The sequence below is a fragment of the Phalangium opilio genome, unplaced genomic scaffold (genome assembly GCF_054372755.1).
Source record: "Phalangium opilio isolate 3A_F unplaced genomic scaffold, DU_Popi_V2 ptg000031l_1, whole genome shotgun sequence".
NCBI lineage: Eukaryota > Metazoa > Arthropoda > Arachnida > Opiliones > Phalangiidae > Phalangium > Phalangium opilio.
In genome coordinates, this window is record NW_028324158.1 from 7032763 (window position 1) to 7058256 (window position 25494).

At 37.0% G+C, this 25494-nt stretch overlaps 1 protein-coding gene across 2 annotated transcripts in view; it reads right to left on the reverse strand.

The window, feature by feature from the left end:
• The window catches only part of LOC149690337 (aquaporin-2-like), a 43972-nt gene that overhangs the window by 10111 nt on the left and 8367 nt on the right, over nucleotides 1-25494 (reverse strand). The window contains exon 2 of one of the 2 annotated variants that reach the window (XM_089869858.1): nucleotides 816-896. The exons of the other annotated variant lie outside the window; for it this stretch is intronic. Within the exon in view, the coding sequence (XP_089725984.1) occupies nucleotides 816-896 (81 nt within the window). The remainder of the gene's footprint in view (nucleotides 1-815; nucleotides 897-25494) is intronic. 2 annotated transcript variants of the gene reach the window in all.

A 25494-nucleotide genomic window follows, 5' to 3' on the forward strand; every position in this document is an offset into this window, starting at 1 on the left:
ACGACTTCGTAAAAGATGCGTGGGTTTAGGTAAAGGAATCTGAGAAAGCACCTTTACCTGACAGAAAGTTGGCTAATGTAATCATAAGTTCATAAGATATGTTCCATAAGTTTGTCAATGCTTACAAACTGGAGCTTGTCATGAAGTGAGGGAGGTAGGTGTTATATCGTAGGTTAATTGAGCAATCGAAGGTTTAATACAAACTAAAATTAATTAATCAAAAATAACATTACAAGAATTGTGCCATTACAAGCTCGAAGGAATCCCGAAGTTTAACTGCCTGACAGTGCCTGTACATAGTATTGGGGGAAATATTATCGTGTATGTTTATATTGTAAGGTGGCTCCGCCTGGCTAAGGAATGTGGGATATACAAGTATTTATATAGGAACTTGGGAATAGTGGAATGGATAACTAATACTGAGGATATACAACAGTAGGTCATATATTCGAGGTAAAGCGACGCCTGGTGAGGCTCTGTTAAAGGCTTAGTACAGACTAAATAGGAAGAGATGGAAGTCCTGCAAAATTAACCACCGAGTGTAGACAATCAATTCTCGCTTGTTGTTCTCGAGCTGTAAGTCTCTAGCATTACGAAGTATAGGTAGTGTGTCATACTTATATCTTATAAACGTATGCTATAATTTAAAGAAGTACAATAATTCTAATTTCGCATTAATCTACTTCTAATGTTTCTCATCTCGACATGTTGAAATAATATCTCTCAGATTCTTATCATCATCGTTAATTAATGCGTTTAAGCGCCTCGATCCAAGAATATTGAATTAATTGCATACCAGTATCGTTCAAACTCACCCAATGACATCGCCAGGAATTAGTGACCACAGCCGGTCCTAATGAACGAGCGGGATTCAAACCAGCACCCGTGTATCGAAACTAGACAGAGAGAAAGAGAGAGAGAAAAGGAAAAAGAAAACCCAATTAGAATAAATTAATCATTTATTTTGATTAATTAGCCGCGGAACATTTCAAAAGAGCCATTTATTCTGGACCGCGCGCCTGAATCTCAATTTCTCGCCTTTAAATCCCCAAAGCAATCCGTAACCACCATTAATTTTAAAGACATTCAAAACTCGGTCCATAATAATTGTAGGTATATAGGTCAACTTTTCAAGAGAGGGTGCATGAACATCTTTACTCTTACCAGGGATAGATTTAATTTTAGAAGCAGGAATGGAGAACGGTTAGTATTTACTTCAGTCCGACTCATAGCCCAGTATAGAGCCCCTCCCTCCAACACGTAACGAAAAGTTTAAATTATCTTATTGGCTCACTTAAACTACGTTTTGATGACGTTGCTGCCGGGGACGGCGAAAAATACGTAATTCCTTTTTACCTCTGTCGCCATGACCCCCCTCTTCTTTCATACCCCTCCGTCCCGTGGAAGGGGGTCCGGGATTTTGACGCGCGCCCAGATTACTCTGCTCTCATTCCTACTTCTAAAATTAAATCTATCCCCGATCTACAAAATACGGGGTGTTTCTGATAAGTCTGCCATAAACTAAAAGGATTTATTCTTTGGGTATAGTCTGCTACAACGAACTTTCTCGTGACGTTACACCCTCCTATCTCTTACCTATCGGTTCTGGCGACCATATTGGAAGTCGTCAGCTCAGGCCATACAATTTAGGCTACCAATATTGACGTCACGTCCCCTCAGCTCCTCCCCTTTCAGTACCACTCTATACGGATAATATGACATAATTTTGACACAAAATCGTGACCCACAACCCACTGTCCTATCCAAGCACCATTTTTGGAACACCCTTATAACGTCGCATTTCGTAAGTTAAAGCTGACGGTTTTCGATGATATAATATAATCATAAGTGGATCATATTACAGCTGATCCACTTCTGATATAATTCAAGTCATTCACTCTCCCTTTAAATAGAGCGATTGTAAAGGTACGAATAAAGTGTAGGCTTTTATTCTTTTAGAGTTAAAGTTATAAGGTTTTTGTTTTAATTGCAAAATCGATGGAAAAAAATAAATCCTTTTTCTGGGACTGCCTTTTGGAAATGCAAACACTTCAATGTATAAAATGAAATTTGAAGTATAAAGTCGGCGCCAAGAGTATCAGTTTCGTGTTCACCTTTCCTCCATAACTTTGTCGGTTTGCAGTTAAATCAAAGTTAAAGAATATTCGGCTCGATGTGAAAACAGTAAATTGATGGGGGAGAAACTTTGGGTGCATACTCAGAAAATTGGCCATTCACGTGTGCTGCCCACTTAACAATCTCTTATTATTATACCTCTGTATAATTATACCATAAGTTCATAAGATATGTTCCTTAAGTTTGTCACTGGTTATAAACTGGAGCTTGTTATGAAGTGATTGAGGTAGGTCATAGATTCAAGGTAAAGCGACGCCTGGTGACTGGGGCGCTGTCAAAGGTTTAGTACAGACTAAATAGGAGAAGATGGACTGCAAAATTAACCACCGAGTGTAGGACTTCAATTCTCGCTTGTCGTTCTCGAATTTGCTCGAGCTGTAAGTCTCTAGCATTACGAAGTATAGGTAGTGTCATACTTATGGAACATATCTTATAAACTTATGTAATACATCATTATTATTAAACTCGAAATATTAAATTGTTTTGGGCTTAAGGTCCTTGCGTGGCTTTAAAGGAAACCGAAATTGCAACTGCAATTGCGTTGGAAACATTAACATTTCGGTTGCATCGAGTTTTCTACTAGCTTCAGCTTTGCGCAAAAAAATATTCAAATATTCAAATTTAATTTAAAACGAAATTATGGTGACTTCTTCCTCCAAAACAAATTGATTTTTACGACAGGCCCTCGCTCCTTATAACGTACGTTTTCAACTCTGGTGAAAAGAATAACTAGAATTGTATGGCAGCAAATTAACATTTCAGTTTTTTTTCTCCTCTTCCCGAAATTTCCCCTTCCTCTCTTTCACGTTTCTCTCATTACATTTCTATCCTTTTCAATTTTAATGGCTATTTGAGACTCCAGTTTCCTTTTTCTAACATCGTCGTCACCAAGGGATGATATCATATACAGTGTTACAGTCTTGGAATGAATTATTGTCGACAGAAAGACGCGTATTAGCAGAAGGGGATAATAGAAGAAGGAAGAGAAGTATTACATACTTCTGGAATTAGTCGTATAGAACTTTCCTCGTTTCTTTAAAGATTGGAATATACGTGATATCATACTTTGTATTCTTAAAACCCGCCTAAATTCTTGAAGAAAAACCGATTTGTTAAGCAAATTAGAACGCTTTTAAGACTGAAATCGGCTATTAAAGAATTTATTTCGTTTCCCAGAGAATATATACAAGTTTTTTAAGAGGTTAAAGGTCAGTAACACCGTCTTTCAGCAAATTATTTGTCCAATTTTTGATAATTCTTTGATTTAATGAAAGATGTCATAATTTTTGTATCATCAAAAAGATCATTTTAAAAATCAATCTAAGGCTGAACATATATTGAGGCCAAAGGTCAAAAACGTTAGATATGAAATCTTCTGCTTGATGTAGGATTAATGCGCAACATAGATTGGTATTTGGAAGGCACGTTAGATAGAACTTCGAAGTTAGCAGTCCAAAAAAAGGTTCGTATTGTTTGAAGCTATATCTATTTCCTTTGTTTTCCACATACCGGATGGTCAAACTCTAGTCTACACATAGTTTACAGAAAAGGAGGATTCATACCATTTGCACAAAGAGGCCAGGCTTACGGTGTTTCACAAGGAGGCCTCACTCACTGGATGAGTCTAAAGCCAGGACTCCTTATGTAAATGGTATGAATACTCCTAGTCTGTAAACTATATATTTTACCCCTCGGCTCTTGAAAAAGGGTTTAGTTGGTTCGAATTGGAGCAATATATAAGTGTAAGACAATATTACACTTTCACAGTTTTCAACTAAACTGAACTAAATCATTAAGTCTTTCTTTTCGTACATGTGGAATCATAAATATTCTCGGGATACCTTAATAAGTTCAGGGAGACACTATACGCGTAGTAAACAATCATTCATGCAAGTAGCGTAGCCATTTACTTCCCCTTGAAGTTGGTAATTCGTCAATTTCAGCGAGGGAGAGAGAGTGAAAGTCGACTTTTTGAAAGACCATTAAAAGTTACTCACTGAAGTCAGGAGCAAAAAAGAAATTCAATATGATTAGACTTGCAAACAAGCTCGTTTTTTTTTTCATATAACAGCTATGTACGAAATAAAAGTAGTTCCGTATATAGGGCCTAGTAACGTTAGAGTTCGTTTCAACTACATTTTACAATGAGTTCGAAAAGTTTCAGGGAATAGACCATTCCTTTAATTTCAATAGAGAAGCAAACATCGCGGGAGGTGAGGGAAATCACCTTCTTTGGTTTTCCCTCGCATTATAGCGCCACCAGAAGCAGTGCGAGTTGGCGAGAAACTAAAATTATAGAATTTAAGGTTTTACTTGCAGGTTCTGAGCGAGAAAAATACTAAAATAATTCGCAAAAATCTATTTATACGGCTAATTTCCACGGAAATATTATAGTATGCTATAAATTTAGCGGTATTTGAAAAACTATCTGTAATTTAAGCGGTATTTGATACATTGTCGGTAATTTAAGCGATATTTCATAAACTATTGGTAATTTAAGAGGTATTTGATAAATTGTCGGTGATTTAAGCTTTGTTTGATAAACTATCGGTAATTTAAGCGGTATAGACGAATTCGGAAACCCCATACTCAGAAAACAACTTTCAGGGGCGCTAGCCATATCGGGGGCCAAATATTTGTAATAACACTTCACGGTAGGTGGCGCTAAAAGACTTGCTCTTGATATTAATTTTTTTCTTAAAAATTTTCGTGTTATTTTGCGTTTGTATATATACAAATAAATTTGTACCTAAGGTCCAAACTTGTTTATGTCAGAATTTATATAATTACTTTAAGTGCAATTAGTTAATAGTTCTCGTTTTAAAGTGTAGGGGGCGAACGGTTTAAAAAAGCGCACTCTCATGCTGATTGGCTAGAATTACGCGCCAAGTCATTAGCATCGTCTGCTCACGGGTCCGTCTAGCCAATCAGCATGAGAGTGCGCTTTTTTAAACCGTTCGCCCCCTACACTTTAAAACGAGAACTAATAACTAATTGCACATAAAGTAATTATATAAATTTTGACATAAACAAGTTTGGACCTTAGGTACAAATTTATTTGTATATATACAAACGCAAAATAACACGAACATTTTTAAGAAAAAAATTAATATCAAGAGCAAGTCTTTTAGCGCCATCTACCGTGATGTGTTATTACAAATATTTGGCCCCCGATATGGCTAGCGCCCCTGAAAGTTGTTTTCTGAGTATGGGGTTTCCGAATTCGTCTATTTGATAAATTGTCGGTAATTTAAGCTGTGTTTTATAAACTGTCGGTAATTTAATCCGTATTTGATAAGCTATCGGTAATTTAAGCCGCATTTCATAAACTATCAGTAATTTAAGCGGTATTCGATAAACGGTGAGTAATGGGAGCGGTATTTGATAAACTGTTGGTAATTTAAGCGTTGTTTGATAAACTGTGGCTATTTTAAGTGGTATTTGATAAACTATGGTTAATTTGAGCGATATTTGATAAACCATGGTTAATTTAAGCGGTATTTGATAAACTATGGTTTAGATATCCAGCGTTTATGTTACTAACCTACGACCTATTTCTTGATCTGTTAAGCTTAAGACGACTTTACATCTTCGTAGGAAGTATTCCGCCATCATTACAATCCCAGAATATGCAATAATCTTCACGTCACAGCTATAAAATTGCGCAGTGTTTTGGTAGCGCTGTATTTTAAGGTTGAGACGAAAGCACCATTATTTTTATCTAGTCTTGGCCCCTTACACTTTTTATACGGGTTTTCCCAAGTTTCTTTTTATATTCTGTATGTCTTTTCACGTACTTCTTTTTGGCGTAAAACTGCACTGGTGATTTTCTGACGTATAGCGGAGTTACCAACTGCGCTTATCAGTGACGTTAGCCTGCTCTGAATTTTTCTCTCCTCTCTATATTTTGCTCTTTTTTATCTAGGTATGTTAGGGCAACGTCAATATTTTCTTATTTTGAATAATAAAAAATCAAATTATTGACTTACACGAGGTAATATTTGCATCAAAACGTACATACATGTTAGGGGGCGTTCACAAAATACGCGGTATTGTTAAGCCTAATTCCTCTATTAATTCATATGTCAATCAACCTTTCTTTGAACTATTTAATAGTTGGCTAACTTGGCTTGTTAACTGAAGGGTTAAAAGTTTAGCATTTTGAATGTGTACAGGATTTTGACTGAAATTTCATGATTTTAGAAGAGAGATATAAAGAGTTTTCTTGGGAGTTTGAAGAATGTTATGAATGAAATTTCAATATTTTTGTAGAGATTTTGAGTTTAGGGGATTTTAAAGATAGTTATGTAGAGATTCAGCACTAGATTTCGAGTATTACCAGAAGCATATAATACTTGTCTTCGAGAGAAGTGTATCATCCACAAAGCGGGCGGGGTAATTAATTGTAACGTGATTCTTCCCAACATCATTTTACAATTGGAGCAATTGAGGTTACTAAACCGAATCACATACGCGATTAATAGTTCCCTCATCATTACTCTATTAGCGCTGCTTAACTATTTGCCAAGGCGCGTTCATGCGCTTGTGCGTTTTTGTCCCACGTCAAGACAATCAAGGTTTGTTGGTTAATTGCCGAGGATTTAGTACCAAACAGTTATAGAATTCATCCTAGCACGGTGCGATAGTTACCCATCTGAAGTTTGATGAGCGGGAGAGCAAACAAAAAGGTGCATGATCCTACATAACTAAAGCATAAAGAGGATACAAGTGTCATCCTTCTTCTATTATCCCCTTCTGGTATTACTGGATTGTAAATGAGATTTAGAATCCTCTATAGTTCCTGCTTTAATTCGAATGGCCTTTTGGTGTAAACCTGCTATCACCATATTGACTTATAATTCCAACCAAAAGCGCTAAACCTTGTTATTTTCTTTTATATTGAAACTCATATCACTTTCTAGGAAAAATAATGTATCTAAATTACTCTATAAACAAAGCTAAACACTGAATATGTATTCATGACTGTCCTGTGAATGCGAAATTGTACTCTTGTGTAAATAGTACGAACATTTAAAATGTCTGACGCGGTCCATTCAAACTATCGCTATATTAATGCCAAGAAGCGATATCTGGTTTACTAGGGAGAAGGTATAAATTCGCCACATTTCTAGCTTTATCTCCAGATTTGTACCTTGCACGAGCGCTAGACCTCGCCTTACTATAATCCAATGAAATTACAGTTAGAAAGACGTCAGAATTATGAGGTGTGTCGGATAGTAAGTTCTCTAGCCCGGCCCACAAAACCGGCATAGAAATAAACGTTCTAGATATGAGGGCACAATGATTCTTACATGCTGTTTGTATTCCTAGGCTAAACACGTAAACTTGTAAGTTTTCATCACAATTTTGTAATAATGGCTTTTGAGCCTGAATGGATGTAAAAACGGTATTTGACCATTTCTTTTACCCTTTCAATGTATAAAAGATAACAAAGTAACTCTATAGAATAATAAACAGTAACAAACCATTCGTTAAAACAGAAAAACAGTGAAAATAAAACACTATACATTATCAGAAGGGGATAACACTCTGTATCCTCTTAATACTTTAGTTATGTAACATGATTCTTCCCAGGCTCATGCACCCTCTTTGTTTGCTCTACCGCTCATCAAACTTGAAATGGACATCGCACCGTGCAAGGGTGAATTCTGTAACTGTTTGGTATTTACTAAATCCCCAGCAATCAACCCACAAACCTTGATTGTCTTCACGTGGGACAACAATCCCCAAGCGCATGCACCTTAGTTAGCAAATAGTTAACCGCTAATAGAATAATGATGAGGGAACTATTTATCGCGTATGTGATTCGGTTTAGTAACCTTGCTCCAAATTTAAGATGTTGGGAAGAATCATATTACAATTACCCCGCCCGCTTTGTGGATGGTACACTTCTCTCGAAGAGAAGAGTATTATATACTTTTGACAGTAACAATCCATGACAGTAACAGTGAAAAAAAAAAACACTACATTACTTATATTATAATTTCAGTACCCTAATTAACCCATATACCATCGGACGAGGGCTTTCGTAGATTGCGATACTTTGTATGCGCATAGAGATTTAATGGTTGCGCCCTACTTCGGGCCCCGAGCGAAGTTATTTTGTGAGAAAGTCAACAGCTGCTACTCGCCAGGTCCGAAAACCGGAGGGGTAAACATATGTTTTGTGTACGCGTACCTTTACACATTTTTCGAATTAAACTTTGCGGTTTATATTTTGAAGAAACGTACAGGGTGTTTCTGATAAGTCTGCCTTAATTTAAAGGCCGTGTTTTTACAATCAAACCCGGTGGAAATTGTCAAAGAACATGCTTGTTGTCTAAAAAATTCAGTTACGGAGATATAGGCTAGCTTCCAAACCATAAACAAGGAAATAATTGCACATATGCAGTAAGACACATCAGCCATATGCACCATGCCGCCTGCATACCTTCTACCATAAGTATGACACTTCCTATACTTCATAATGCTATAGAGACTTACAGCTCGAGCTAGTTCGAGAAAGACAAGCGAGAACTCCATCGGTTTTGCAGCCCCATCTTCCTATTCAGTCTGTACTAAGCCTTTGACAGCGCCTGACCAGGCGTCGCTTTACCTACCTCAATCACTTCATGACAAGCTCCAGTTTGTAACCAGTGACAAACTTAAGGATGGAACATATCTTATGAACTTACGATTCTACGAGTCAATTAAGCTGATTGCGAGAACGTAATTCATCATAAACGTCAATTAAAATTAACATAATGACTTTTTCATCCTTTTTGTTACCTGCCTGCACTAGTTTAAAAGTCACTTACGCGATAAATTTAAATTTAACTTCGAGGGCTCCGGGGTGGAAAAAACCTTTAGGACGAAATTCAAAAGAGCTGGGAACCCTTTTCTATTAAAGAGGAAATATAAAGGATGGTTTAGCTATTCGATAACCATTACTTCTAAAGGCTAGTGAGGCATGGCTTTCCCTGGCTTCCCAAAACTGAGCTGAGAATGTAGAGTTTTCATCTAAAACAAAAGTCGAGATAAACTATTGTTTTTAATGTGATAGAGGAATACATGCATTCTGGTGACTTCAAAGCATGGGGAAAGCATAAACTGACCAATAAGGGTTGTCAGAACAATGGTAATACTTATGAGGGTATGACGTACCACTAACCCAAATGAAATCTCTTTATTACATGCAGAAAAAGACGCGGAAAGGGCACAATGGAAAATAGAGGTAATTATGAAAGAACCAGAAACTAATAGTTGAAGCCACAGTAAATTCATTAAATCAGGGAGGTCAGGGTATTCAGACTTCTCTGTCTTCATCAAGAGTTGTTCGTTGAAATTTAAATAACAGATAGTTGCCGCACCAAAGGGTTATTTTTTGCCCTTTCCCCAGTGTTGCTAGGCCGTTGGTGAGTCAAGACATTGCAGTATCAAATTCTAGCAGTTCAGTTTGACTCAGTACTTGACCAACTTGACTAACAGAGGGCCTGACAACATTGCACTAAAGTTTAATTTTCTGTCGACGGTTTAGTAGTGTAAACAATCTATTACATGGATGGCATGCCCCTAAATCTACGTCCTCAGTTCCGTGGAGGGAGGTGCAAACCACTACATTACAGACGCTATTTGTCAAGGATCTGGCACCCGGCTTAATCGGTGTACCTTTGACTGTACTAAAGAGATTACATGTCATCTTCAAATACAATACTCTGTGTATAATGGGAAACCACTAGTGATTAGCCCCTCGTTATTGTCTTCAAATAGCTAAACCTTCCCGGTTCATATAGAGACTGCACGTGAACTTGGTTCAGCGGAGCTATTTGAGACGAGGCCTGGAGGACGAGGGCTCGATTAGCATATGTAAATTTTTATTTCCCTAATAACAAATTGTTCAAAAGGATTTAGTCGATGGTTCCCTCCTTCTCCCTCGCTGTCTTATCTCTTTGTTGGCTATGTGGGTTAAGCCTTTTACACCCGCATATATTCAAACAAATGCGCCCGGAATAGCTCTGGGATAGATAGCCCTGGTTAACTCGAGAACAATAGCTTCTCCTAAATCCCTCCGTGCTTAACTAATGCTCCATCACTAATCGATCCAACAGCATACATATACTATATGGAAGGGCCAGAGACTCGTGTTCAATTTTGGAAAAGTGCCCATTATTATATACGGTTTCGTAGGTTTATGTTAAATAAATGTGACATATTCGAGCAAATAGAGTGTATGGTTTCCCACAAATATCGAGGAACTACTTAAGCTATAGATGGAGTTGTAAAGTTCGTGGGACATGTTGTGGGAATGAAAATCTCAAAGTAGTAACTTGCGCACGATCCTACCTTTGGTAGGAGATTGGTAAGTGCTGCAGCCTAGCGATATTTAAAAATAAAAGCTGTTATCATGAATTTTTAAGACATATGGGTGCATCGTCAAGGGTTTAGTACAGTACGACCCCACCAAAACGCCACTCAGGAAGCTGGGAGGGCTTCGTTGCCGTTCCGTAGATGGGATACTGAGGCAACGTTATAGGTAGATGGCGGCAAGAAATGTAAAAACCCTTCTCTATGGAATAAACTCAGCGCGTTTCAACTGCTTTCACTCATATTTAGTACACTGGTTCCTATAGACAAGTGGCGTAGGGATGTAGACTGTGTATCCCTCCCTCTGACCGACCTCCTGTAAGAGGGAATACTGTACGCGCCCAGTAAGGGGATGACACTTAGCTAAGAAGGTATCACGTTTGCATACGTAGTACTGCCATTACTCTATAACCTATAGACTGGTTTTATGGCTTTAGGGGTTCGATTCCCCGTCATCTTATAAAATTATTATTAAGATAGTTCCACTTTATCAAACTTTAACATTAATGACCAGCACGGCCGAAGAACCGACGTATTCTATTTGGTCTTTGTAAGGACTAAGGATGGAGTTAGGTCTTGGCCGGGTCCAAAATCACGACTATATATATACGTTAATTTAAGCCCAACCAACAATAGAATGCCAAAGACCCAAACAATAGGAGGTACCGTCATAGGCCACTGGCTATATAGGTCCGCACGGATCTTATTGTGATTCAGATTTCGGTGAGCTAAGACAGGATATTGTTGTAGTAGTAGAGAAGAGTAAGAATACCAAGGGATTCGATAGATTCCCCCCCCCCCTACATTGGGCGTCAATATGGATTAACTCGCCTTTCAAGAAATAATGAGGCTTTGCCATTCGGGGTCAGATTAATTGACCTTTTCATCTCTCTAGAGAGAGAGAGTGACCTTTGTTCGGGGAAAATGATTTTTGATGAAGAATGTTTTATACGTGTCAGAAGCTTTGATGTTTTGGATTTCAGGTTATGGAGAAGGGGACTTTAGGTTGAAGTGGTAGTCGAGAAAGTTTTTGAACATTTTTTTTGGTGAAATCATTTTGATCACGTAGTTTACGGAGAAATTAAAACTTCATTCAAGGCTGGCACAATTGGACTCTCATTCTCATAGAGATTGGGTAACTTACGAAGGCTCGCAGAATCACCGCCAGGTGGCTCGAGCACCGCACCATCTGATGGTGAATCTGTGAACTTTCGTAAGTTACCCAGAGTATTTCTAGGCACTCCGGAAGTGGCGTTGAATAGGAATAAGGCCAATTGTTTTTACTTATAGATTCTATTCAATAGTTGGTCGTAAAATTGAGTCTAGTGTTTGACCACTTTGTTTTCTTAACAAAGACTTAGGTATGGCTTCAAACAATCTTGAAAAATGGCGGCCAGAAATGTAAAGAACGTCTTCTTTACGGATAAGGACCGTGCATTTCAACAAATTTCCTTAATATTTAGTACGTTGACTCTTCAAAAAATTACAGATCAAATAAGAAATGATAATTAGAAAAACAATTTCATTGTGAATGTCTAATTATCCAACTCGACAAAATAGCGCCTGAGGCACAGTTTAACACTTGTAATTAGTCGGAAAGAACAAAGCTTTTGTCGCCAAAGCCAACTTGTAAAAACAATATTAGTCGTCGTAGCACGTTCAAGCCATCAATGCCTCAAAAGAAGGGTTGGGTATTATCCATTTTGCTAAAATAATTCTAAGAGATAACGAACTATTTTCATGTTTCAATATTAACAGCATTAGCAACTGTTCCACCCCTCGTTTGCTGGGCATAAATGCAACAGAAAACGTTGCTGGAAGAATGAAGGGTGCGAGAAATCTCATTTAATAAACGGCAATAGCTCTTCTTTCGCTAGTCAGAAAAGACAAGAAGAATTCTTTTGTATTCAAGACACAGAGTCCCAAGTTAATCGGGTTTGTGGGGAAAAATGGGGTTGAAGGGAATCAAGAAAAGCCCCGTACCACCACCGCTTCTGTTTGGCGATGTCCAGAAGCAAAGGCAAGCCTCGCCCACCCGCTGACATATCTCTATACTAGGTAAAGGGCCAAGGTTTGTAGTAAAGATGGTTGAAGGAAATATAGTTTTCCTTTGGGGTTGCCTGGGAGCGCTCCAAGATCGCTCCGTATTTTGTTGATACGTCATCTCTCTAGCTCCGAGGAGCCTTTAGCGAATTTAATTTGTTTTTTAACTCGTCACAAAGGCAAGTTCTCACAGGGATAGAGTTAAATTTAGAAGTAGGAATGGAGAACGATTAGTTTTTACTTCAGTCCGACTCACAGCCCAGTATGGAGCCTCTCCCTCCAACACGTAACGAACAGTTTAAATTATCTTATTGGCTCACTTAAACTACGTTTTGATGACAGGGCCGGCGAAAAACGTAATTCCATTTTACCTCTGTCGCTATGACCCGCCTCTTCTTTCATACCCCTCCGTCCCGTGGAAGGGGGTCCGGGTCTTTGACGCGCGCCCACATTACTCTGTTCTCCATTCCTACTTCTAAAATTAAATCTATCCCTGGTTCTCAACCATTCCATATAGGAATGTACCCCCTACCCATTTCTGTATACCAGGGACTCATTTGCGGCTAGAAATGATTCTGCTGCATCGATTATTACGCTTGCTATGTTTCGCGCGCTCAACTTTTGTAGACAGCGCAGACTCCATACTGTTTTCTAAGAAAACGAAAAAAACAATTTCAGAGATCCCAGAACTAAACGAATGCGGGTGGTATATGTACATTGCTACTTAGTACAAGGCCTTGTTCTAACTTCTAGAATACTGAGAATTACAGTCAAGGTTTAGACCAGCGTTACACGGCTTATAGCTTTCCTCAGCCTTTACACTAACACTACTACATTGCACTGCACCCTTAATGAATTGGTTTTCTTCATATGAGGAAAAGTTTTCTAATTATTGAAGACCCAATTTATTGAAACCTTCTGCGGTGTGTTTGATTGTTTGTGTTCATATAATTGAAACTTTTAATAAGATAAGGACGTGAAAGTTGTAAGTATTTGTAATTTAGGTTTAAAAATTAAGTAACACATTTAAAAAAGGAAAAATTAAAAAAAAAGATCCCGTTTCTACACATTATACCTTAAAAATACGGCCTTTTTCTAAATATAAAAGGAATTAAATATTAAAAAAGAATAAATGGTCTCTCATTACAAAATAATCAGTTAGCATTTAATTAGTCTTAAAAATAATCAAGGACTACTGCGCCATCCGCTATTAGTTTAAAGGCGTCTGCTAGCCACAACCTCTTACCCTTACGAGATTGGTTGAGGGGTAAGAGGTTCGATTTAGCAGACGCCACTAAACCAATGGCGGATGACGCATTAGTCCACGTTTTTAAGACTAATTATATGCTAATTATTTTGTAATAAATAAATAATCATTTATTTTTTAGGTAGATTTGATATTGACTGTATCAAGAAGTGATATCTAGTTTAATTAGGGAGAAGTTTTAAGATGCCAAAGCATTCGCGCGCCATAGTCCCAGTCCCCTTTCAAAATACAAGGGGGGACGTAAAAGGAGGCCGGGCTATTTCGCCTCTCCTCAGTCGGAAAATACGTAATTTTCGTCATTCGCGTCGTCGCGCTGACGTGAGTTTTCAAGAACCAATGAGATGCTGGTGGTAATTTAGAGGCGGGGATTAACTCCGGACCTACGTTTGGACTGGAGATAAAGCTAGAAATGAGGCGAATTTATACCTTCTCCCTAATAAACTAGATATCACTTCTCGACGGTATAAAGAAGAGCTATTTTAAATCGAGATGAGTTTAAGATAAGTCACGTTTATCCATGATGCAAATGCGACGTCTCGTTTCCTTAAGTTTCCCGAGTTATTTAATGGGTAAACAAATCGGAGGGGGGGAGAGATTCGTAATTAGCAACCTGGGAATTCTGGGAAAGCGGGCTTTGCTTAACCAAATATCATTAAAGGAAGTATACAACGAGGAGTCAAGGTGGATTAAATTATTCCCGGAAACCAGGCCAAAGTTATAATGATACACAGTTTCGTCTATATTCCTCAAATTAGACCTTATAGCTCCTATACCGAAATAATTATACACGAGGTTCTGTTGGTGACAAGTGGGGCTTAGCTAGTTGAGGCCAATATATTCAATTAGGTGGTACAGTGCCGGGTGCCTGCAGAAATGTTTCACCCGCTCTCTACAGCCGTTATAGGTAAGATTAGAAGTGTATAATAATTCTCTTCGAGAGAAGTGTACAAGAACAAAGCGGGCGTGGTAATTGTAACACGATTCTTCCTACCCAACATCAGAAAATTTATTATAGCAAGGTTACTAAAGCAAATCACACGCGCGATAAATATTTCTCTCATCATTACTCTATTAGGTAAGGCTTAACTACTTCCCAAGGCGCATACGTTTGTGGATTTTTGTCCCACGTCAAGACAATCTACGTTTGTGGGTTGATTGCTGAGGATTTAGTACCAAACAGTTATGGAATTAACCCTAGCACGGTACGATAGTTACCCATCTGAAGTTTAATGAGCGGGAGAGCAAACAAAAAGGGGTCTCTCGCCTGGGAAGAATCATATTACATAACTTCAGTATTAGGAGGATACATAGTGGCATCCATCTACTATTATCCCCTTCTGGTAAGATGATATCTTACAGGCTTAACTTTGTGGAATTATTTGTCCAGGGGGGTATAATTCTCGTTAAAAAAAACGGTGAAATGAACTTTGAACTTTTGACACTTGGGGCCCGAGATAGTCCTGATCGTAGATTTTAAAGATCTTAAGATCTTCTTCTAAATTGGGGGAGTCATCCATATGACCCTTAAACCCTTTCTACACCCCCCTCCCACAGCTCGAGTATGTCCAACGTCGAATGCTGAAAGGGTTTAGACGACCCTTTAACCTCCCATAAAAAGAACGACAAGTACAATCCCTTAATCCTAGTAGGGAGCCCTCGACTAACCACACCAACCCCTCTAGAAAAACAGTCCTCTTATCTCTTGTATCAGGAACAAATAAAATTCCATCAAGAATAATGATTGTGTGTTGTCTATATGCAAACACAAACAAATCAATGATTAATTATTTTTTTAAGGATTGATTTGGAAACTGATTGCATTTATATTGCAACCATAAGTTCTACTCCGATTGTACTAGCTCCCATACTATAGGGAATTTTGCTCATGTTTTAGGCGACACAACAGTACATGCACAAACCCAATTACATAGCGTTTCTGGTCCGGTGAATTATTGAGCTACACATAGAAACAATTCTCCATTCTTAAAGTAGACCACACCATTAAGAAATTCCCCTTCCAAGCTCCTCATATAATTTATACATAACTAGCTTTTACCCGCGGCATCGCTCACGTGTAATTAGAACTTCCATCAAAATGTTATTTTACTGATGGCTTATATTTTTGTAGCTCCCTAGGAGCGAAGGCACTCGGCGTTGCCCGTCAGCCCGTCGGGACGTTTTTTATTACTTTTCATGCGGACATTATTCCATAAAGAAGGGTTTTTAAATTTCCGGCCGCCATTTAAAAAGATGGCAACAAATCGAACCCGAAAGACCATTCAGCCCGTCTATAGGTTAAAGGAAACCAGTGTACTCAATATTTGTGAAATCGGTTGAAACGCGCATACTTTGTTGCATAGAGAAGATTTTTACATTTCTGTGCGCCATTTATTAATATGGCGGTGAATTGGAAAAGTCTTTCCTAGTGCGCGCCTACTACTTATGAGTAACGTTCCTGGAAATTTTCAGCGGTTTGGGCTGGGCGTTGATTATCAGTCAGTCAGGACTTTGATTTATATAGATATAGATTCATGTTTGGTATTAATAAATTCACAGTTACACCCATATAAGAAGCCCAAAAGCAAAACACGGAAAAGGAGAAGATGAGATTACTCTTCTAAAGCCAGGACGCAATTTCGTCGTGGCATTAAGCCTTGGCCGTCTATTCGCGCTAGGCCTAGTTTTAATTTATTAACCGACTCTTGGCGTAGGGCGTTGGTGATGTCCAAAAGCGTGCTAGGCTGTAGTAGGATGATGGGGATCATGGGGCTAAGAGTCACTGTGGGAGTGGCAAGAGTATTAGGGAACATCATAGACTAAAAACCAATGAAAACCTAGACGGACAGATGCATGAGTTATGGAATAAACCACAGTAAAAAGGGATCATTTGTTTTATGAAGTAATCGAGTGACCATTGATAGTCGATCTCGTTTATCAAGTGACTGAATCAACCTAATTCCCTATCGCCGGAAGTTAGGCTTATCTCGGGAATCATGGAGAGGAGTAACGGGAAGAAATTAGTCTGTCGTCTGCTACAGTACATAGTTTTGGCTTTTTTAACAGACGTCAGACGAATTTCTTCCCGTCCACGAACCCTGAGATAAGTCTAACTTCCGGCTATAGGGAATAAGGTGGGTTTGGTGCGTTCAACTGCTATGGTTTCTCTGCGAGATATAAATGGAATTGTCTATAAGGAATCTAATTTGTCAGCCTAGGGAATGTATTTAGTCTATGACAACACCGAGCAATATAAAAAAGAGTGCCGTTTTGATGGAAGCTCGGGTGGTGCATGATGATGCTTAATTTGAACAAGATGAGGGACAAAGATAAAAATGAGGGAGATCTTGCCGTAATATCTATACTTGTTCTGTCAAAGTCACCTGGGACTGTTATCAAGGTCGGGGAAGACCCTTCTACATCATATTCAAGCTTCCAAACTAGTACGACACGCATAAACTTCAAAGTGACTCTGTACACCACTCGCTCCCTTTCTGTCTCTCCCGAAATGTAATTAAAAATGGCGCGTAGAAAAATTATAGGTTAGGGTGCAAATAGAAGGACATTTTTTTTTCGTGCAATGTTTTTACAAAGGGAAGGGGGAGTATAGAAGGGGTAATTTAATATTGAAAGTTTTTTAGAAGAGTTAATTTTTCGATTTTTTTTATTGTCGTTTTTAATATTGAACCAATTTTTTTATTTTTTATGGGAAAAGGGAAATTAAGGATAGACAAGGTTTGTCTTGCGGGCTATGTCTTTGAATTTTTATAGATAACATAAGCCGCGTTTACACGGAAACAGTTTGAAACAGTTTTCAGCCGTTTTGCTAAGGTCGAAAAATAATATTATGCTGAGATTTTTAAAAAAGGATTAAACCTTATCAAAATGGTTCCAAAGTGTCTCGTGTAAACGCGGCTTTAATTTAAAAAATGTTATTTCGGGACTATATAAGGAATACCCGTTGTGGTTCTAGCGTAAAATTAGAAAAAAAAATGGTTAAGTCATGGTTTTTGAGTATTTGAAAATACTATCATATGTATTGCACAAACATGTACATCAGAATTTCTTATGTAATTTTATCTAATAAAAAAACCCCGCAAAATTGCTACAGAATTAAGGTTGAAATTAATTTTATAGAAAAATATAGTACACCGGTGTATTGCGGGTAAACGTTTTACAGGGGCCCGTAGAAAATGCATTATTATGTTTACCCCTGGAGGTTGGCATTCGGCCTTGGTTTTTGAATATTGGAAAATAATGTCATATGTTAAAATTAGCGCAAACATGCAGAGCAGAATTTGAAATTAAATTTTATCTATAAAAAAACCCGCAAAAATTGCTACAGAAATCAAGTAGAAATTAATTTCATAAAAAAACATAGTACACCGGTGTACTGCGGGTAAACGTTTTACAGGAGCCTATAGAAAATACATTATTCGGTTTGCCCCTGGAGGTTGGCAAGCCGTATAAAATAATTCATAATTTCATAATTTGAAATTCCTTCAATGTGAATAATTTTAATGAATTCAATAATAATTAAAATATTAGTGACATATTGTGCCCTGAGCAAATACAACTCTATAGACAAACTAACAGGTTTAACATTACGCAATAGAACCTTTTGAAAAATGTTTTTAGGTGTACCAGAATTGGAATAATTAAGGGTGGTTCATTTGTCTTTTAGTATTTATGTTTAAATTGTCAAAATTTTGCAGTGAGACGCAATTCCATTTAGAGAAAAATATAAATAAATAAAACTTCAGTGCAATTAAGTACAACTAGAAGTCTGAGCTTAATTACTTCTTGGCACAACTTTATACACACTATCCCATTCTAAAGATTACGCGACATGTAATTAGGGATGGGAAATTAGGTAATATAAACACTCCAACCTCATTTTCCCTCTAACTCAAGTTAGGCCCATCAGAGCCTGAAATCAGGGAGACCCAATAAGGGAGTCTTTTTTTAAAAAAAAAGCTAAAGACTCATTCAGCTACAAGCACTAATTAGTTGAGAAAAAGGGGCGATGGTTATTGGACAGGGTGCTAGAGATAAGTGTCGGTAATTTATTTATTTAAATCATTACCTATATAAAAAATTTGCCTATTTTACTTTGGAGTTCAGTTAACCCTCAATTTCCCATTAGTTCACGATGTTTAAACCAGGTAAAAAGTGCTCACAATTGGCCTTATTTCTATTCAGAGCCACTCCCATAGAGACAGGTAAATGGTTCGAGCGCCGCGCCATCTGACGATGATTCTGCGAACCTTCATAAGTTACCCAGTGTCTATGGGAGTAGTTTCCAGACCCTACACCAGTGGCCATGAATAGAAATAAGGCCAATTAAACGTGTTTAAATAGAGTATATAATTCACATCCCTTATAGAATCTCCGTGCTTCCACGCTAATATAGACTTACAAAGTAACAAAACAAAGAGTTGAGTTGCATTAGGGTCAAGAGGGAGGAGAACACCATAGAGGGTGTTCCTGATGAAAAGACTGCAAAAATCTCGCATTAAGTTTCATTCCAGCAGTAGTAGATAAAATTGTTGAGTGGTGCACGCACAGTGTGATGAATTTATAGGAATTTATAAGGTGATAATTATAGTATGTATAAATTTTGCAACCATGTATAATATAACTTTTAAGATGTAGGAAAAATAAAACGGAAAACACACTATTAATCATTATCTCCCTATCGTGATGTAGGTGGGTTCTCTCGTGAACCCAGGACGCTATTTGGGTAAGAGTGACGTCAATAAATTTATAGGATACAAGCTCCTCCCATATCTATAAGTGTCATCGGGCAAAAAAATAATTCACTTTGCCGCTTAAATGTTTTCCCACCATTCTAAAAAATGTCCGCTGATTAGAAAGCATTTAAAGTTAAGCAAAGAGTGCTTCAGATAAATCTGCTCTTGTAAGGACGTTATTCTCTAGTAGTAGGCGCGAAATAAGAAGGATTTTTCAAAATGGCGGCCAAAAATGTAAAAAAAGAACCTGTACGGAAAAAGGTGGATTGCGCGTTTCAATAGATTTCACTAATACTTAGTACACTGGTTTCCTATAGATAGTTTACACACATGGAGGATTCATACCATTTACACCAGGAGGCCAAGTTACCTGGAGAACAGAAACCCGTTTGCCTTTGTCCGCCACATAATTTGGCCTATTGGTTTAAATAGTTTGCGTGTTAACTATCTATAGACGTGCCTTATGGCGTTCGGGTTTGATTTGCCGCCATATTTTAAAATGGCGGTCCGAAAGGAATAAAAATGTTATATATATATTTATTTGTGAATTTATAGGTTTTCAAATGACATTTTATCCAAAAAGATAATTATTAAATGCCCATTACTTAACTGAAGCACCTCCTAAACTGATTCAAACAACATTAATTATTTACCACTAAGCTTCTCAATTATATCATCTACTAAGTCTATTTCCGAGTTGCGAGCTACCCTGACAGGCCTTCGAAATTAGCTACTATATACTCTTTTAACCCCAGCAGGGAAAAGAGTTTTGGAAGCGGAGTGTATAAGGGGCCAAGTCGTTTTCTCCATCACGTATACTGGATTCATCCTCTTCCCTAATAAAGTACCACCTAAATGAAGAGCGAATCTCACTGGGAATTCCTTTTCCGTGCCTGGCCTTGCCTGCATGGGACTCTCTTGTCTCTAGCTAATTATTTTCTCGCATAGGCCTTTCCCGGAATGCTGAGTATACTAGTTTCAAATTGAGAACGTACTAAGAAGAAAGGTATAGCGGACGTGTTAAGTTTATGTAGGTGGCTTTGTACAGAGCCAGGGTTCATACAGCTTTTGGAAAACAAATTTCCCTGAGATTTCAAGGTTTTTCCCCGTATACTTCTCTGAATTTTCCAGGTTTCTCCCGTATATGGAGTATCCTATGGAGCAAATGTTAACGAAGGAGGGAGGGGGAAATAGGACTATTACATTATCAAAGAACATCCCCATATCTCTAATTCTAGAGGGCCGGTAGGCCCTTCTAGATAAGATCCCACACCCTCCCGTAATGTTAAATGAAAATTCACAGATTTTCGCCGATTTTCCCATAGGAATAACATGGGGTTTTTGGTGCTCCTGTACATCGAATCATTTAAAATCTACATGGAAGTTAGCTTTCGGAATACTTTTAAATTAACAAGTAACTATTCAAGGTGTGCCTTTTTCAAGTTTCATCAAATTTAATTAAGTCTAAGTATGTTAATTTAATTAAAAATGTAAGTACCTCAAAAGATGATTCTACAGCAGACGACGCTAATTGTTCGTTACTCTACAGTAGACGACGCTAATTTGCCATTTCACCGCCTTGAAACTTTAACTTGATATTTTTCAATAAATATAACACTATATTTATTAAAAACTTCTCTGGCGGGTCTAATTTTCGTTTAATTATGTGTCTCGGTTGAAATTCTATACTTAAGATACCTTTTTAATTTATATTTTAGATGTTAGTTTCGACCAAGGCTTAAGTTGCCTTACTTAGGCCATGGATTTATAATAGAAGCTTACGCTTCATGGATATTTCCCTGTAGCCTTCAGTAAGGCATTTTGATTTTAAACACATATGTCACAAAAATTCGCGCGGGTGGGGACTGGGGGGCTGATGACGTAGAAATTGAGGCAAACTTTTTTCTTTTGGCGCGCGTGCGCGCGCTATTCAAAATTAGAACTCGATCACGTGAAAAACTTCAACCCCACTCTGAATTTGCCTCAAATTCTACGTCTCAAACGCGCGTGCCAGGCTGGTACTATTTCAGACGAGGAATAAATGTTGTGCGCGTTTTAAGGTGAGTGAAATATCCAGGAAGCGTAAGCTTCTATTATAAATCCATGCTCAGGCAGACTATTGAGTGAGTCTATGCAATGGGTGATTGTAAAAGCTGGAAGGATAGATGGATCAGTGTTGGAAATATGGATATTTTTAAAACTGGACCTGTGGCCTAGGTATTTTAATTAAAATAACTGGCCACGGTGCCACTCACTGTAAACGTACAAGGGCAGTGAACGCAACGTCATGGATAATTGCAATCGTAAAGTGGACTGTAAAAGATACGGCTTTGATAGTTTAAAAATCGTGGCAGGATGTTGGTTTTGAAGTTGACCATAAAGCTCGGGTTCTAAAACGAATTGTGAACCGTATCTTATAAGAATTAGTAGAAGTGTAGAGCCATTTTTAACCTCGTCCTAGAAGTGAAAAATTTCGCATTTCAGGCAAAAAATTGTTTTATAATAGATTAATACAAATGCAGACTGAAGGAACAGATATTATATAAAAAAGGACTTGGTTTGCCCAAGCCTAAAAAACAAAACGATAAGAGATTTTCCAGTTGACTGAAGCTCGGATATTTTATTTTTATATATAATTTTAAAGACAATCCGTATTTTACTACTCTTTAGAATTTAATTCAATCTCCTGATTTTACTGGTAATGGATTTATTTCCTATAAATTAATTGAAATAAAAAATTACTTATCTCAGATTTTTCATGATAAAATTTTACGAAAATGTTGAAAAATCTGAGATAAGTAATTTTTTATTTCAATTAATTTATAGGAAATAAATCCATTACCAGTAAAATCAGGAGATTGAATTAAATTCTAAAGAGTAGTAAAATACGGATTGTCTTTAAAATTATATAGAAAAATAAAATATCCGAGCTTCAGTCAACTGGAAAATCTCTTATCGTTTTGTTTTTTAGGCTTGGGCAAACCAAGTCCTTTTTTATATAATATAACCAGAGTTATGAGCCTCCAAAGTTTAGTGCAATGTTAATCCTATGGAGGGTATGTTTATGAACATTTTGCTTAATTACTCGGCCACTGTTTATTCGATCCCCAAGTTTTTAGTATGGTTTGTAGGGGGGAAAATAAGACTATAACATACTCAAAGGACATCCCCTTATCTCCAGTAGAACTAGAGTTATGGGCCTCCAAAGTTTACTGTAATGTTAATCCTATGGACGGTGTGTTTTGTTGAACATTTTGCTAAATTACTCGGCAATTTTACTAAAAATGCTAAATTTCCCTGAGATTTTTCTCAACTATTTATTTCCCTGATTTTTCCAGGTTTTCCCTGTTTTCCAGGTTTTTATGAACCTTGTAGAGGTTAGGGTTCTCTAATGGTGAAAGCTTATCTTGGAATCTAGTGATGACGATTTTCTCGTGGGAGTTTATATATATCGCACGAGGAAAAGACTTTTCCAGCCAATTTCCGCGGAACGACTAAAGGTTGGTTGGCGGGAAAAAAAGCAAGCTAATGTCAACAGCGATAATAGTGTACTAATGGCTTGGACACCCCCAAAGGCAACTTATCCCACTGATTTTGGTTATCTCTTATCTCTGGGGGTAGATTAAACTACGTACGGTGAGAGATAAGATGTAAGTCTATACAGTAATTGTAAATATTAAAAATTTTACGCACTGACCCTTGACCTTGACCTATACTATGATTAAACCATGGTTTTGTTTTGTATTTTAGGGAATTAGTTGATTTAGAAATAGTGAAACGTAAATAAGTTATCAAGAAAATAAATATTTCAGTATCCATTAATTACCTTTGTTTATACAGTTTGAAGTACTATTTGTTGTTTGACTATGGAATTAATGTTTAGAAATTGAAATATATACAGGGTGTTTCTGATAAGTCAGACATAAATTAAGGGGGATGTTTTTTGGGTGCACGATTTTGAGTCGAAAATGTAACTTCTATCTCCATTTTGCCACAAGGGACACTGTTTTCAAGTTAAGATTGGTCAAAGTATTTTACGGATGACCCCCTTGAATTTAATTAAGAAACTGATTAAGACAATGATTTCCAATTTAATTAAGGGGTCACGTCCCTAAAACACTAATCAAATCATAACTCGAAAACAGTGTCCCTTGTGCACGGCAAAATGGAGATGGAAGTTACATTTTCGACTCAAAATCGCTTAAAAAACATTAACCATAGTTTATGGCAGACTTATCAGAAACACCCTGAATTATAGTAAATATATTTTTATTTAATCTGAACTTCTTGAGGTCGATAAATATTTTGATTATTTATTGCAGTTATTTACTCACAGAACAATAATAACAACAATAAATGTTGTCTATGGAATATTTGGAAATTACAATAAATAACGGTTTTATAGATTTTTATTAGTTTTCTTTCTTATATTTATATACGATAATAATATTATCATTAACTTTACTAAACATTCTGCTCGATTTTAAAATTATTTATACCGAGTTAAGTATTAACTTTTCAAGCTACTTTTAACTACATATAAATGTATAAACAACGGTATTTATTAAAGCGAAGCGGTAATTAAATCGTTATTTTATAATTTAAAAAGCTACACGTAAAGTCTAGAAATATAATAAACCCGTTGACAAAATCCAGCTTATTGTAAAATCAGGAATACATACAGCTACTAGGAATTATTGTGTAACAATTTTCTCAACTTATATCTAAGGCGGAATTTTTAACAAAGAGCTAGACTAATTTTACCTAGAGCGAACAATTAACCTCGCTACGCCTTTCTCCCAACCATTACAGTTAAAAAGACTGTCAGAATTATGATTCATGACTAATAGTACTGAAGCCCTGCCCACAACACCCGTTTAGATATGTGGGTCGCAATTATTCCAAGTGGATGTATGCATTCTTCTATAAAGTCATTTAGAAGGATATTTTAGCGTTAAATTCAATTTCTCAGAACTCTAATTTTCAAAAATCGCCATAACTGAATATAAAACAATGGAAATGACTTCCGAAATAAAATGAGATATTTAAGGAAAGAATGAAAATGCGAAAACCTTCCTTCGAAATCTTTTATTTTTAAAAAGGAGCAAAAAAAAAGGGTAAATATTTAAATTTCAAGTTGGTCGATTTTCTCCAATAAATCTCTTCAGGTGGCAGGCGGGGAAGGGGGAGGTATGGCTTAAATTGAAATGCACTCTGATAAATAATGAAGTGATGACTTTAAAAAGGCTTATTTCCTACCCTAAAAACGCCTCAAAAAGAGTTCTGTTCTAGAATCAGTAATACCCTTACTAAGAATCGAGAGTATTTAAAATGAGAATTTAGGCCTAGAATTTTAACTTTTTTAATCGATGATTTAGAATTGTTTATTTTAATTTGAAATGTAAGTATTAGGTATGTTTTTCGTTGAAAGTAAGCAAGTTTCCTTTGCATTTAAATGTAAGGATTACGTTGAAGGAATTTTTGACAAGGAAAAATTTTTTTAAAGGGACTTGACTGGACTGGTAACTTTGAAGTAATATCTAACGGCTTTGGAATTAGATCCACATACCAATGAATGTTCCATCTTAACCCCTATATCAAGCAAACGATACTGCCCCCCCCCCTTTGAAAAAATTAGATAATTATTTCAAGTTGATCTACTTCTGGACAGACTTGGATGGTTGGAATTCATTCTCGAAATTTTCATTATAGCTCTGACGCAAGATACTTTTGGGAAATCGACTGTAAAATTTCCAATAATTTGGCGAGAAATGCTTTTCAAGTATAAAGTCAAAAGAAGAAAGAGAACAATGGCGTTTTGAATTAAATTAAAGGCATTTCCAAATTAATTTATTTCGATTTTTCTCGGCGAAAAGAGCTGCATGGAACAAGGGACCTAGCTTTACAACTGCACTGCTAAAAGTGATTGCCAAT